Here is a 13,781-nt window from a genome sequence, read left to right on the forward strand (position 1 = left end):
CCCAGTCATGGCCGGCAACTCAGCGCGGCAGAGGGTTCCCAGGAGTCAGCCCCGTGCAGACGGATGCACAGACAGGCTGGGGAGAGGGACCCTCCCGGGGCGCAGTGCCGAGGGGAGGCCCAGGCCAGGGCCTTTAACCCACAGGTCCTCCTCCCTGGGGCCTCGTCCTGCTGCCTCCCTGCCTGATCTCCCCACCCCCAGGGACCCACCCACTGTGTGGCTGCTGCAGGAGGAAGCACTTCAGGAAGAGAAGCCCCCCCCCACACACAGACACCCACGTGGGGTGTTAATAACGGCCAGCCCAACTCCGCCAAGGAATCTAAGACTGCAGTGACATAGGGGGCAGAGCGGAACACCTGCCCCACCACACAAATGGAGGGGCCCAGGAGAGCAGGCCGAGAAAGAAGCCTCCCAGCCCACCTCGGTGCAGGGCATACCCACGACGTAGAGGGGGGCCTCCGTGTGCTTGATGTTGCAGCTGTTGCCCGCGATGCAGGTGTAGCGGCCCGAGTCCTCGGGGGCCACGTCGTGGATCACCAGGGAGCCGTTCTGGAAGATGTGCATCCTGCCCGGAGAGAAGCCGCGGCACTGCCCACCTGGCCGCCTCCCGGAGCCAGGGCTGCGGCAGGCGCGGGCCGGGGGAGGGGGCTCACCTGGGTCCCAGCTTGGAGGGGTCCAGGATGCGGTCTTTGCCTTTCCACTGGATGAGTGGTTTGGGGTCTCCCTGGGCCTCGCACCGCAGAAGGGCCGTGTGGCCTTGGTACACAGTCGTCCGTTCTGGCTCGACCTTGAAGGTGATGAAGACTGGGCGGGAAGAAGACGAGCAAGAGGTGAGCGATGGGGGCTGGCAGGGTCCAGGCCGTGCCCCCACCCCCACCCCACCCCCCCGGGCCCCGCCACACTCGCACCTGCCACTGTGAGTTGCACGTGCGCACGGATCTGGCCCTGCGGCCCGTTGGAGGCAATGCAAGTGTAGTTGCCGGCGTCATCGCGGGTCACGCGGGCGAAGTGCAGGGTCCCCGCGTTGTCTGTCACCCACTCTGGGAGGCTGCTCCCATCTGCAGGGGCAATGAAGAGGGATCAGGCCACGGAGCAGAGTCTCCCTGGAAACTGGCAGTGTCCTGGGCCACTCCTGCCGGCTCACTGGCCAGCAAAGCCCGATTCCTGAGACCATGCTGAGCGCTTCCCCTCCCCGCCACCCCATTATTTACCCCATCTCCCCATCTTCAGTCTCGCCCCCTCCTACTGCCCTACGTGACATTTCATCTGCTGAGTGGCCTTCCAACGGGGCCCCAAGATGGCCTTGTTCTCCGCTCCTCACCCCAGAACTCATGGCTGCTCTCTGCCGCCGTCCCAGACTTCAGATCCACGTGGAGCCCCCTTCCCCCCAGACCCAAGCAGAGGACCCACCTCCGCAGCACCTACAACCCTACCTTCTCCCTCTCACTGCTGGTGGGGCTAAAGATCAGTGCAGCCCTTCTAAAATAAACAACGTGGCAAATCATGTCAATGGCTATAAAAATGCCCATGCCCTCTTATACATAATTATTCCATTTCTGGGAATGTTTCCCAGAGGAAATAAACCTAAATCCAAAAAAAGGAGAAAAAAAAAACCCTCTGGCTTAAAGATGTTATTACAGCAATAGAAGTGCAGGAATAGCTAATAACCCTAATCTCTAACCGTTAGGAAATATTTTAATAAATTACAGTGAATCCAATCATTGGAATATTATTGCAATCATCAAACCCAGTCAGTGTTTATGCAGAATGTCTAACACCAGGGGAAGCGCTTGATGGCATTAGATTAAAACGGACGTAAGACTACATACGGTTATCTGCATTTTCTGTTTCTATAATACGTGTGTCTATCTCGTGTAAGTTTAATAAGTGAAAGAAAACTCTGTACAGTGAAACTGCTATGTTAAAAAAGAACACACACAGGGCCGGCGCTGTGGCGGAGTGGGTAAAGCCGCCGCCTGCAGTGCCAGCATCCCATATGGGTCTTGGCTGCTCCACTTCTGATGCAGCTCCTTTAGATGGCCTGGGAAAGCAGCAGCAGATGGCCCAAGTGCTTGGCCCCTGCCCCCACGTGCAGACCCAGAAGCAGCTCCTGGCTCTTGGCTTTGTATCGGGCCAGATGTTCCCCAGACTTCTGAAGGCTCTCAGATGGTGAAAAGGGTGAAGGAGCCCTGGACAACGCCCTAGATCAGCGCGGTCACTGGGGCCTGAGCTGTCCAGTGCTGTCAGCTGACCTCTGACCCCTGACCTACCCAGCCCTTCTTTTCCTATCAGTCGGCTCCATCTTCCCGTGTATTGCCACCATTCCCAGCTGGTGCCAGGCACTTGGTTGGCGCCACACGCGCCTGGCCTCACCCCAGGCCCAGGTAGCACCCACCTGCCCGTATCCACTTAATAGTAGGCTTCTCCCGGCCAGTGGCCGAGCAGGGCACCGTGGCTTCCTTGTCAAACTCCATGCACTGCTGCGGCTGTGGTGGTGGTGTGAACTTGAGCTTCTCTGTGTCGGCAGAGGAAGAATGGCGGCTGCTAAAGAGGCTGGACGGAGCTGGGCCCGCTGCTCCTCCCCCTTTGCGCCACTGCCCACCCAGGCCGGGGGCGCACCCCACCCATGCAGGCTCACCCAGCACTTGCACGCGGGCCTGGGCCTCGATGCTGCCGGCTGGGGTGCTGCTCACACAGCGGTACCACGTGCCGTCATAGACCTCCACGCTGTTGATGCGCAGGGTCCCATTCTTGGAGACCTCAAACCGGGAGTCCTGCAGCTCACAAGAGGCCACCACAAGTGACGTCAGAGCCTCAGGCCACCCCCTACTACGGCTTCTCTCGGGAGGGGGGTGGCTACAGGGGAAAGGGGGCAGCAGGGAGGGAATCCGGCAGGGGCAGGCCCACCCACCCGCCACTGCCAGCCATCCCCTGCCCCATCTCACCTCGGAGATGAGCATCTGGTTCCGGTACCAGACGACCGTGGGCTTGGGTGTGGCCTGGGTCAGGCAATGCAGATAGCCCGGCCTGCCCTCCTCCAGCTGGCTGTCCTGGGGCTTCTCCAGCCACGTGGGCACCGCTGGAAAAACCGGGGAGACTGATTATGTCTCCAGCCCGAGGGACTCGAACGCCCCCTCGTTGAGTTCAGAACCGGGGAAGACCCACAGCAGTCCTGCCCAGCGAAGGCCTGAATGTAGTCACAGTACACCTGCAGGTGGGCACGCCTATGCCCATGGCACAGCCAGTGGTGACTGATGAAGGCATGACAGGGAGAGGACTTCAAATGCTGGCCTGCGGGACTCCACACACCATACCGAGCCAAGGCTGTCCTCAGATCCCCGCTTTATTTCAGCCGCATGCAGATCCCATCCAGTCCAGAAGAACGGCTGATTCTCAAAACCCCTGGCCTCCCCCGTGCTAACTTCAGCCTTGCAAGTTCATCAGCCACATGGAGAACCAAGGCCCCGTGGTCAACAGTCCCTGCCCGTGGTCAGACATGCCAGTGAGGCCATGAGGGACCAGCCAGCTGCCTGCCAACTGCAAACACCACACAGAGCTAATGGGCTGTCCCACTGGAACCCTGCTCACGGCACCATGAGCAGATCAACAGCTGCCGTCTCACAGGAGTACGTCTGGGAATGGCTTTTATGCAACAAGAGACAACAGACACATGCAATTATACGCCGGGGTCCTTGCTGTGTTCCCACAAGGCCCCTACAACCCATGCTCTACTCGCACCCTTACTCAAGCCACAAGCCACATGGCTACTGCGTCCCTCCAACATGCAAGCCTCCTTCTGTCTCAGGGCCTGTTGCAGGGCTGGACCCCCGCTTCGCGTGAGCACCCCTGCAGCAGAGGCTGCCCCCACCTCCCTCTGCCGTTTACTCTAGTTTGCTCTTCATGGCTCTACTCTCACCTGAAACCATGCACACTCCACTGCTCTCCTTCTTTTTGTCCTTGAGGTTTATTTATTTGAAAGGCAGGGGCCGGCGCTGTGGTGCAGCGGGTCATCGCTTTGCTTTTCCCACCCCCCTTTTCTATAAGTAACACGCCTACCATTCCGCCCCAAAAAGCACACGTGGATTTCACTTGGTTCCTGCAAGCACCTTGTAGGGTACGTGTGGGCCCTGGCCAGGGAGCTGACGTGCCACCCACAGTCACTCCAGGGGCTGGGCGCACAGTGGGACCCAGGTCCAGTGCTCAGTCCTCTGCAGCCCAGGCACCGCTTTGCCACAGGGCCTGACCCCCTTCCTGACCCTGGGCCTGGCTGCCACTGGCTACTCCAACAGTGCCTCCCCGCAGGTGACCGGGCGCCCCGCCCGCGGGCCCCAGGCCAGCACCAGGGAAGCCTCTGTCTGTCACAGCCAGAGGCCAAGACCACTCAGGATTGCGGTCCCCCCCATCTCCCCTCGGCCCGCAGGTCGGAGGTGCTCACTCGCCACGGTGATGTTGACATCCTGTCGCCGCTGACCAGCCAGGTTGGCTGCATGGCAGGTGTAGACGCCGGCGTCGCTCTCGGCAGTATCCGCGAACACCAGCTCGTGGCCCTTCTGGTAGACCCTGCCATGGGTGGGCAGCCGGACCCCCGCCTGCTCCCACCACACACTGGGCTCCGGCAGACCATGGGGGGGCAGGCAGGCCACACGCTCCTCGCTGCCTGCCGTGAACACCCGGGGCTCGAAGGGCGGCATGTCTTCAATCTCTGGGGGTGAAGGGGGGAGCTGGCTGACCGCTGTGGCCTCAGGGAACGTGGTATCCTCCCCCAGCCAGCCCAAGCCCTCCCCACACCAAACCCTCCCCGCTTCCTCCCCCTGCCCTGTGCACAGAACTGGAGCCTAAATCTCTGTGCACCAACATCGAAGGCAACCCCCTCACCCCACTCCAGACCCGGGGACCCACCAGCCAGGTGCAGCGTGGCCTTCAGGATGACAGGTGGGCCCCTCTGGCCCTGGCCAATACAGCGGTAGACCCCTGCGTTGCGAGGCCGGACCTGGGTCAGCAGCAGGGACCCGTTGGCAAACACCGTGGCTCTGCGGAGGTGCTGGGGGCTGTGGACAGGACAGAGTGCTATTTGGAAAGAGGTGGCCTGCAGACCCCCTGCGGGGGAATGCCTGGGAACCCTTTCCTGCAAAGGCTGGAGCTGGGAAGGGACTAGCCGGGAATGCAGCAGCGAGAAGGAAGCTGGTGCACGTGCACGTGTGTGTGTGCACATGTGCGTGTGCACGCGAGTGAGGATGCATGTGCTCTTGCTTGTGTGACTTGTTCCTGTGCAGCTGTGTGTTCCAACGAGAGACAGCCTTAGTGGTATGGGGCAGACAGCAGTGCAGTGGGCCACAGTGTGCAACCTGGCCACCTCCCCACGGATCAGGCACCCAGCTCCAGGGGTCAGAGCTCATTGGCCACAGCAAGGTGAAGGCCAGGGGTGAGCCAAGCCCGAGACCAGGGCACCACATACTAAAGGGCTATGGTCGTGCCTGGCGTGGGGAAGGTGCTCACTGCTCTCCTAGGGCCTAAGCTAGGAGACCTGGCCCTAGAGCGGGGCTGGACTCTCCCAGCTTCCTCCAAAAGCTGTGTGTGTGTGTGTGTGTGTGTGTGTGTGTGTGTGTGTGTGTGTAAGGCGTCTTCGCTACCCTGGAACAATCCAGATGGTGCCCACCTAGGCCCCCCGTGTCCCTCTCTTCCCTGGATATCCCCTCCCCTTTCTCCGAAGCCTCATGGGGCAGAGGGAAGTGGGGAGAGCAGCACAGCCACCCCCAGCTCACACACTAAGCTTTGTGCAAATTGGAAAAAGATGCCCTTCCAGGAGACGCTTCCCTTTGTTGGCCTCACTTTGGAACAGGGAAATAGTCTACTGCCATCTGGTGGAAATGTGAGGCACTGCATGCATAATTCCACACTGTTGAGCACAGTACACAACCTGTACCACAGTCCTGGATGGCCCCCAGCCAGATGCTTACCGGCTGCGGTTAGAGATGGGAGTGTCATCCTCAAAGACCCACTGCAGGCTCGGGGCCGGCTGGGCTGAGAACTGGCAATGGAACATGGCCTCCTCGTTCCTCGCCACCACCAGATCCTGGGGTGCCAGCACCACTCTAGCAAAGCTCTCATCTGGGGCACAGGGAAGCGTGGTGCGTGGTGAGCAGGCAGGGTGGTGACACCCCTCCCAGCCCTGCCTCACCTCCTCCATCCCCTCCCCAGGTTCACCTGCAATATTCAAGGTGAAGTTCTGGCTGCTGCAGGCCTGGCCAAAGGCATTGTGGGCGCAGCAGGAGTAGACGCCGCTGTGCTCAGGAGTGGCCGGCCGGAGGGTCAGGTTCCGCTCCTTGCTGCTGACCGTGTGGTTGCTCTGACCGTCAGAGAGAGGCGTCCCGTCTCGGAACCACTGGTAGGTGGGCCTGCGTGGGGGAGGGAGTCAGCACCAGGAGGCAGGGAGTCCTCGGTGGCCAGGAGAGGATACAGAATCAAGGGTCAGAGTTAGCCCCATTTACAAATGGAGAAACTGAGGCTTGAGGACAGGGAATGACTTGCATAAGGGCACAGAACAATTCGGGGCAAATGGGACTACAATTCTGGAACACTCAGCTCACAGAAGTCGGGGATCGCCCCACACTTGCTGTGGGCCGGGCCGGTGCCAGGTCACCAGCGTTTGTGGGCGGGGGTGTTTACAGAACAAAGCAGCCTAGGATCTGGGCAGATTTCTCCAGCTGTCTCAAAGAACCCTCTCCATCCCCACCCGCCTGGCCCCTTACCGAGGGTGCCCGTCGACGTGACAGCGGAGTGTGACCTGGGTCTGTGGCTGGATCTCGGCCTCAGAGGCCGGCTGCTTCAGGACCACAGGGCCCCCCTCGATCCCTGCAGGAGAGGCCGCAGGTACAGTGAGGGGTGGAGCCGGGGCGGGGGGGGGAGGCAAAAGGCAAGGAGGACACATGGGAAATTGTGGAACCTTGAGGCTTGGGGCCCAAGAGACACAGGGGTGCTCTTGAATCAGCGGCTGGGGGCTGCAGGAACCAGACCCCAGGCGCTGGCCCTGGGCCCTGGAGGATCAAGCCTGATAGGTGGTCAAGGCCCTCACTGTCCCTCCCCCTGAGAAAAACATCCAGCAGAGAAATGGGCCCGAGACTCAAAGGGGAAACAAATTTTGGAAAACGCAAGGCTTTCCAACTTGCGTTTATCCATGGAAGCAGAAGAGCTGGCAGCCACTGCGCCCTGCCTGCCTCCGTTGACTGGACCTGGGAGAAGCCGAGGCCAAGGAGGGGACCCCAGGGGTCAGCGGCGGAGGGTGCGACGGGGACGAGGCTCTCACATTTGATGTTGAAGGAGGCGTTGGCGCTGCGGGCTTCCTCGCCGGTGACATTATCACGAGCCACGCACTGGAAGGCGCCGGAGTCCTGCAGCCGGTCCACAGCAGTGAAACTCAGGCTGCTGACCTGGGGGAAGCGCCGCTCGGTGTCCTGGACGAAACGCCGCTCGGTGTCCTGGACGGGCGCCCCGTTGAGCAGCCAGTACACGTGCACTGGGGCCGGAGCCTCGACCTCACAGCGCAGCAGTGCCCGGCGTCCCTGCAGTGCATCTTGGGAGGATGGCTCCTTGATGAAGACGATGGCTGCCTGGGCACCTGCAGTGGAGACGCAGAAGAGGCAGGGTCAGGAGGGGCTGCAGCTCCTGTCCTAACAGAAGCCAAAATCCCAAGCACAGGAGGAGGAAAGGGCCTGCGTACACAGCAGGCATCCAGTAAGTGCAGGTGTGAAGGATCACAATGCAGCCATTGATAAGAGTCCATGGAAAAAGTTCTCAATGGCATGAAGTGTTCTGTTGGATACAAAGCTGCTGAGCCCTCACCTCAGGGGCCTCAAGTCTTCGGGGCACAAAGGACATTTATCCAAGACAGGGCTATGGTCACGTAAATGCCAGAGGGAGGGTGTGGGCGCAGAGGGGGATGGGAGACTCCAGGGCAGCATGGCAGTAGGCTGTACAAGGAGGCTCCCCAAGAACAGAGCCTGGACCTGGATGCCAGGCTGGGGAGCAGGGAACTAGCAGGCAACCCTCCCCACTGTCCAGGACCCAAAGAACATCCTGGAAAGACAACCCCTAGGGTGCCAGTAACAGAGGCAGCTGCAGCTCAGACGCTCTGCAGCCCAGGGTTAGGCTCCACTCCATCCCTGGGGAAGCCAACACTCTCTACATACCTACGCTGTGGCCACAGACATGCCAGGGCCACCACAAGTCCAAAGAACCCATCCATGGTCAAGGCCAACTGTTCTCTAAGGCGAGAGGTGAACCAAGTAGTTCCCGGTTTTTTCCTGCACCCCTGGCTGGGCCAGGGGAACACTCAACAGACCAGGGGGACCTGCAAGCACAGGTGTGCCTACAGCGAGTGGGAAGCAAGGGGAGTGAGAAGCCAGTGCTGATGAGCAGATGGGTTAGGGAGGCGGAGGGTGGGGCCAGGCAGGTGGGTGGCAGGGTTACAGCGGCAGCGGGAGTAACACACTGGGCTTTGTTTCCCGCCCATGTAGGCACCTTGCAGAGAGAGGCCTGGAGCCACTTGGCCTTGAACGTGGAAAGGGACACTCTCCCCGCCCAGAAGAAGAAATATGCCACCTGGGACTGAAGAAGCAGGCTCTGCCTGTGACCAAGCGGGCTGGGCTAGAGCAGCGAGGAGAGGCTAACGGGTCCTCCCTGTCCCCTTCCAAACCACCGAGACTGATTTCAGCCCAAAGAGCCCCTGTCCAGGCTCCGGCCTAGGGTTTGCTTCATCCAAGGAGCCAAGGAGCTTCATCCAGGTCTCCCATGCAGGTGCAGAGGCCCAAGTACTTGGACCATCTTCCACTGCTTTCTCAGGCCATAGCAGACAGCAGGATCTGAAGTAGAGCAGCCAGGTTTCAAACCAGTGCCCATATAGGATGCGGGCGCTGCAGGCGGCAGGTTTTTACCTGTTGCGCCACAGTGCCGGCCCGGGGTATGTATCTTTAGGGCACTAGGCTTGGTCTTCTCATGAAGTCAAGGGCAAGACAAGTCTTGGGTCCCCTAGGCCTGGACCCACACGAGCGGCTGCCCCAGCGTTGATCCGTCTCCCAACACAAAACAGTCCAAGGGTCAGGTGTTTGGTGCAGAGTTAACATGACACTTAGGACACTCGCATCCCACACCATAATGCCTGGCTCAAGTCCTGGTTAACTCCACTTCCTGTCCACCTTCCTGCTAATGTGCGCACTGGGAGGCAGCACACCATGGCCCTAATACTTGGGTCCCTGCTACCCATGTGGGAGACTTGGATTGAGTTTTGGGTTCTTCCTAGAACAGGTGGGTGGAATGGAGGGAAAGTGGCCCCAGTCCGGCCCAGTCCTGGGTGTTGCGGTTAATTGGGAAGTGAAACAGAAGATAGGGGAGAAAATCAATCAATCAATCAATCACTCTCTCTGCCTTTCAAAGATAGTGAAAATAAATAAAAGTTAAAACACAGGGAACTTCCTGGCGTTACTTCTGCAAGGGGCACTGATGGTTCTCTGGGCAGGCCGACTCCCCACTTCGCTGAGCTGCGGCCACCAAAGCAGCACTGGGCACATGACAATCCAGACACACCCAGACACTCTGCCAAGGGTTCCATGGGGCGTGGCCTTGCCCCCGCAGGTATGAAGGGACCTGCCCAAGTTCAGGAGCAGAGCCCAGAGGAGCCGACTCCCAGCCCCACCCAGGGACCCAGAAACAGCCCTGGAAGCATCTGACCTGACAGCGGGCAGTCACACTGCCCACAGCCAGGCAGTGAAGGAGAGACAACGCCAGGCACACAAAGGCACCCAGGGAACGCGGCTGAGCAGGCGGGTGTGGGGCGGGACCAGCCACGTGTGGCACGCTTCCCCACAAGGCTCACGGCACAGACCAGCAGACCTGCACCTGTGACTCCCCAGAACCCTGGGACCCTCAACAGCCAAGTCCAGGACGCTCGTCAAGGCCAAAGACAGATCGCCTGCCCTCAAAATGTGGGCAAACCCCCGTCCCACCCCGTTTCCCAGGTCAGCCTCTGCAGCCCTGGGGGAGGGAGCCAGGAGTCTCGCCCACACAGAGGAGCAGTTGAGGGTTTGGAATCACAAAGGTCGGGCTCAAATCCTGATCTCACACCCAGGGGTGTCTGGCCTCGGGCACGAACGCAGACTGTTGGCCTCAGATTCCTGGGCCCGCTCACGGGCTGGCAGGCGTTGCAGAGGTGGCTGATGGGTGAAGCGCCGCATGCAATGCTCCCCGGCAGTAAAAGGCAGCCGAGACGGCGGGATATTGTCTCTTACTGCTCAGGGACTCAAATTCTACAAACGTTCAGAAGCTCCAGCGTGGCCAAGGTCCAGGACTCCTCCCAGCCCCGGGCAGCAAGGAGAGGTCTGAAGAGGATTAGCAGGTGGTGGGTGGGATGGAGGGAGAGGGGCCCTGGGCTGCAGACCACCTGCCCCAGGTGGTCCAATCCAAATCCAAGCTGGGGGAAGAGCCAGCATACCTCGGGGCAGCGGGAAAGGACCCCAGCCCAGCCCCAGGCTCCAGCACCCGCTCCTGGCGCGGGGGCTGGGCCGCTTCATAGCTGTGGTGAAAGACGCTGCATTCCCAGACTGCCACTCAGAGCCCCCTGTGCCCCCACGACAGGGCCTGGGGAACATCAAAGCCAGCCCCGCGGGGGCCTCTGTCCTGACGTCGGCTCACAGCAGGTCCTGGTTAGTGCTTGGCTGGGGCAGACTTGAGATGTCTGGAAAGGCCTTTTCCAAGTTCCCAGCCCCGGCCGTGAGGCTGCGCCCCCGGGGAGCCTGGCACCCACACGGGCTCAGAAGCCGCTCTGAGGATGCTCGCTGGGGCCCTGGGCACCGCGGCCGGGAGGAGCCGCCACTGGGCTGTCGCGCTTTGCGGGAGTCAGGCAGGAGGCTCGGGCACACTGGGGAGTCCCTGCAGCTCTGCCAGACACTGGAGAGGAGGGAGGGCTCTTGACGGGCACGAAACAGCGGGCAGCAGCGACAGAGCAGGAGGAAGGCTTTGGGGGGCTGGGGCGGCATTTCCTTAGGGGCCCCCTTTCCGGGCCCAGGGCCGTCACGTGGGGAAGGCACACTAGTCCCTCTCTCATGTGCTGCCCATCACATGGTCCCCACCCCCAAGCACGTATCCTCTCCACGAGTAGCTCTTGGCGCGGGAACTGTGCTAACATTCGGGAGCGAAGCTGCCTTACCATGGCCGCTGCATCCTTCTCCAGGCTGTGAAATGGGGACGCCAGCCCTACCAGCCAGGCTGTGGGTCCTGGACAGGAGCCAGGAGCTCACAGAGGGTCTGCTTCCCGATGAAGCCCCTCGGCAACGATAAGTGGGCAGGGCCCTCTTCCCACACCAGGGCAACCCCAGCAAGGCCAGAGCTGCAAGAACCCAGTCAGGAGGTCTTCCAAGCCATTTCCTCGGCGGCACCCTAACAGCCGTCTATACCCAGACCTTCTCCCTGACTGCCTCCAGCACCAGCCCCTAGAGAAAGGGCTGTGTGGGCAGCAGCCCAGCTCCCATCCCCGAGCCCTGCCCGCGCCTGATCTGGTGCCCACCCTCCTGTTCTCTGGGCCCCAGGTCCAGCCAACCATGTGTGCATATGCACGCATGTATGTGTGTGTGTGTGTGCGCGCACGCACACATACACAGGTATAAACACGATTGTTGTGGACAGCAGCAGGAAGTTTTCCCTAAGTATTCCAGTTCTAAGTCATTTGGGCCACGTTGGTTCAGGCACCTATCTTGGCCGCTCAGTGAGCTCCCAGGGGCTGGTCCCTTTGTTCTAGGAAAAACACCCCCAGGACCTGCACAGGCCTGGAACCTGCCCGAAACAACTGGCTGATTCTATCGACTTCTCCCTCCATCCTCGGCACAGGCGCCTCTGGAGCAGGGGAGGAGCCTGCCACTGCCAGCCCAAAGGCCCCCCAGAAAGATGGGAATTTTGCATGGTGCTGCGGGGGTCACGTGACCTCTCCTCGGCCCTGGGCCAATTCACCCCACACCAGGACTTACTGAGGACTCAATCCCTAATTCCAGGGTGCAGGTCTCTGGTTGGGGGAACATCCTGAATCCTAGGTGACTCTTGCTGGACCACACACAAGCCCCCAGAGGAGAGGCCTGCCCAGGATCACAGCACCAGGGACGGCAGCCCACCCCTGAGAACCACAGGTGCTCCTGGGTCGACGGCAGCCACCGAGCTCCCCAGCTCTTAGGTCAGCCCTGTGAACAAGTCTCTGCCTTCGGCAAACTCAAAAGACCACCATGGGAGAGGAACCGGAGTCTCCCCCGGCCTGCCCCATCCTCCTTCCCCAGGGGACAACACCGGCCCTGCAGATCCTTGGCCTTCAGCGGGCACATGTCCTGCTGCTCTCGAGCCCCCATGTCCCCCACGGCAGCCCGCAGCTGCTCACACCTGTAGCTTCAAAGGCACGAAGCCCAGTGGCTACAGGAACAAGGCATTTGCATGAACAGCAAGCCCAGTCGCCTCCCAGTCCACCCAGGTCAGCAGAAACGCTGTGGGGTAGCTGCGAGCCCAGGGCTCTGCAAAGCACGTCTCACAGACCACCAGCACCCCAGGCTGTCTGATGGTGAGCTGGGCACGTGAGGGTTCAGAGGTCACTATCCAAGAACCACGCCCACCCTGGTCCTCAAAGGGTCTACAAAGGGCCCGGTTCACACACAGGAGCCCTCTGCCGATGATACAGGGCAGGAGGGAGCAGAGCCAGGGCCCTGCTGAGTTTCCCTGTCCTGGGATTTAACCGGCACATCTGGAGAGCTTCCCACATCCGGATTAGAGAAACATGAGATCACCAGGGACTGGGGGGAGAAGCAAAGGAACAGGCCAGCGCCTCCACCTCAGGCCAAAGCCACAACTGGACTCTGCAGGGCCCACCATGGGGGCAGGGGCCTCATGGTCCACATCATGTGGCACCCAAGTGAAGCGGGTGGGAAGGACATGGGGAAGGGAGACTGGGGTTCTGGGCCTCCCAGAGCCACTGGCAAGCAGGGGGTGTGGGCCAATCCCCGCCCCACCCACGCAGCTTTACGTCTGGAAAGTCAGAGACATGAGAGCCCACATGTGGCCGGTCCCCGAGAGCCAACACTGCATCGGCAGCAGTGAGTTACAGAACAAAGGGCCCACTCCCCACAGCTCCTGCACGGCCTCCAGAGGCAGGGCCAGGGCAGGGCAGGAGTGGGTGTCCCTTGTGCCAGTGCTATAGTGCAGCTGGTGAAGCGTCACCTGATGGGGGCATCCCACGTGAGTGCTGGTTCTAGTCCCCGCCACTCCACTTCTGACCCAGCTCCCTGCTAATGCACCTGGGAAAGCAGCGGAGGATGGCCCAAGTCTCTGGGCCCCTGGACCCATGTGGGAGACCTGCATGGAATTCCTGGATCCTGGCTTTGGCCCAAGCCCAGCCTTGGGCCATTGCAGCCATTTGGGGAGGGAACCAGCAGATGGAAGCTCTCGCTCTGCCTTTCAAATAAATAAGATCTTAAAAAAAAAAAAAAAAAGTGCCCCTATGCATGGTAGGTGTGTGGGGGCTGCAAACAGGCACACGGCTTGGCTCTGACACTGCTCCCGCCCACGCGGTCTCTCCAGACCCACCTCTGTCTCTGAGTGCCCCCGCGGCCTTGGTACAGGTTTGTGCCGAAAGCTCCCTGCCTTTAGCGCCCGCAACTCCTGCCTCTGCTGTGACTCTGGGCCTTATCCCCTGAGCTATACGGCAAGTTCAAGGCACAGACAGGTGAGTTGTGCCAAAGTGACACTTTCTCGCAAGCACG

General features: G+C 60.7%; 1 protein-coding gene across 1 annotated transcript in view; it reads right to left on the minus strand.

The window, feature by feature from the left end:
- Positions 1 to 13,781, minus strand: part of PTK7 (protein tyrosine kinase 7 (inactive)) — a 61,265-nt gene that overhangs the window by 10,238 nt on the left and 37,246 nt on the right. The window contains exons 2-13 of the mRNA XM_017345138.3: positions 7,304 to 7,615; positions 6,750 to 6,852; positions 6,205 to 6,395; positions 5,958 to 6,108; positions 4,900 to 5,048; positions 4,436 to 4,702; positions 2,946 to 3,079; positions 2,639 to 2,774; positions 2,396 to 2,515; positions 909 to 1,058; positions 654 to 804; positions 438 to 565 (exon numbers count right to left, since the gene is read on the minus strand). Of these exons, the coding sequence (XP_017200627.2) occupies positions 438 to 565; positions 654 to 804; positions 909 to 1,058; positions 2,396 to 2,515; positions 2,639 to 2,774; positions 2,946 to 3,079; positions 4,436 to 4,702; positions 4,900 to 5,048; positions 5,958 to 6,108; positions 6,205 to 6,395; positions 6,750 to 6,852; positions 7,304 to 7,615 (1,992 nt within the window). The remainder of the gene's footprint in view (positions 1 to 437; positions 566 to 653; positions 805 to 908; positions 1,059 to 2,395; positions 2,516 to 2,638; positions 2,775 to 2,945; positions 3,080 to 4,435; positions 4,703 to 4,899; positions 5,049 to 5,957; positions 6,109 to 6,204; positions 6,396 to 6,749; positions 6,853 to 7,303; positions 7,616 to 13,781) is intronic.

The sequence above is a fragment of the Oryctolagus cuniculus genome, chromosome 5, assembly GCF_964237555.1.
Source record: "Oryctolagus cuniculus chromosome 5, mOryCun1.1, whole genome shotgun sequence".
Lineage (NCBI taxonomy): Eukaryota > Metazoa > Chordata > Mammalia > Lagomorpha > Leporidae > Oryctolagus > Oryctolagus cuniculus.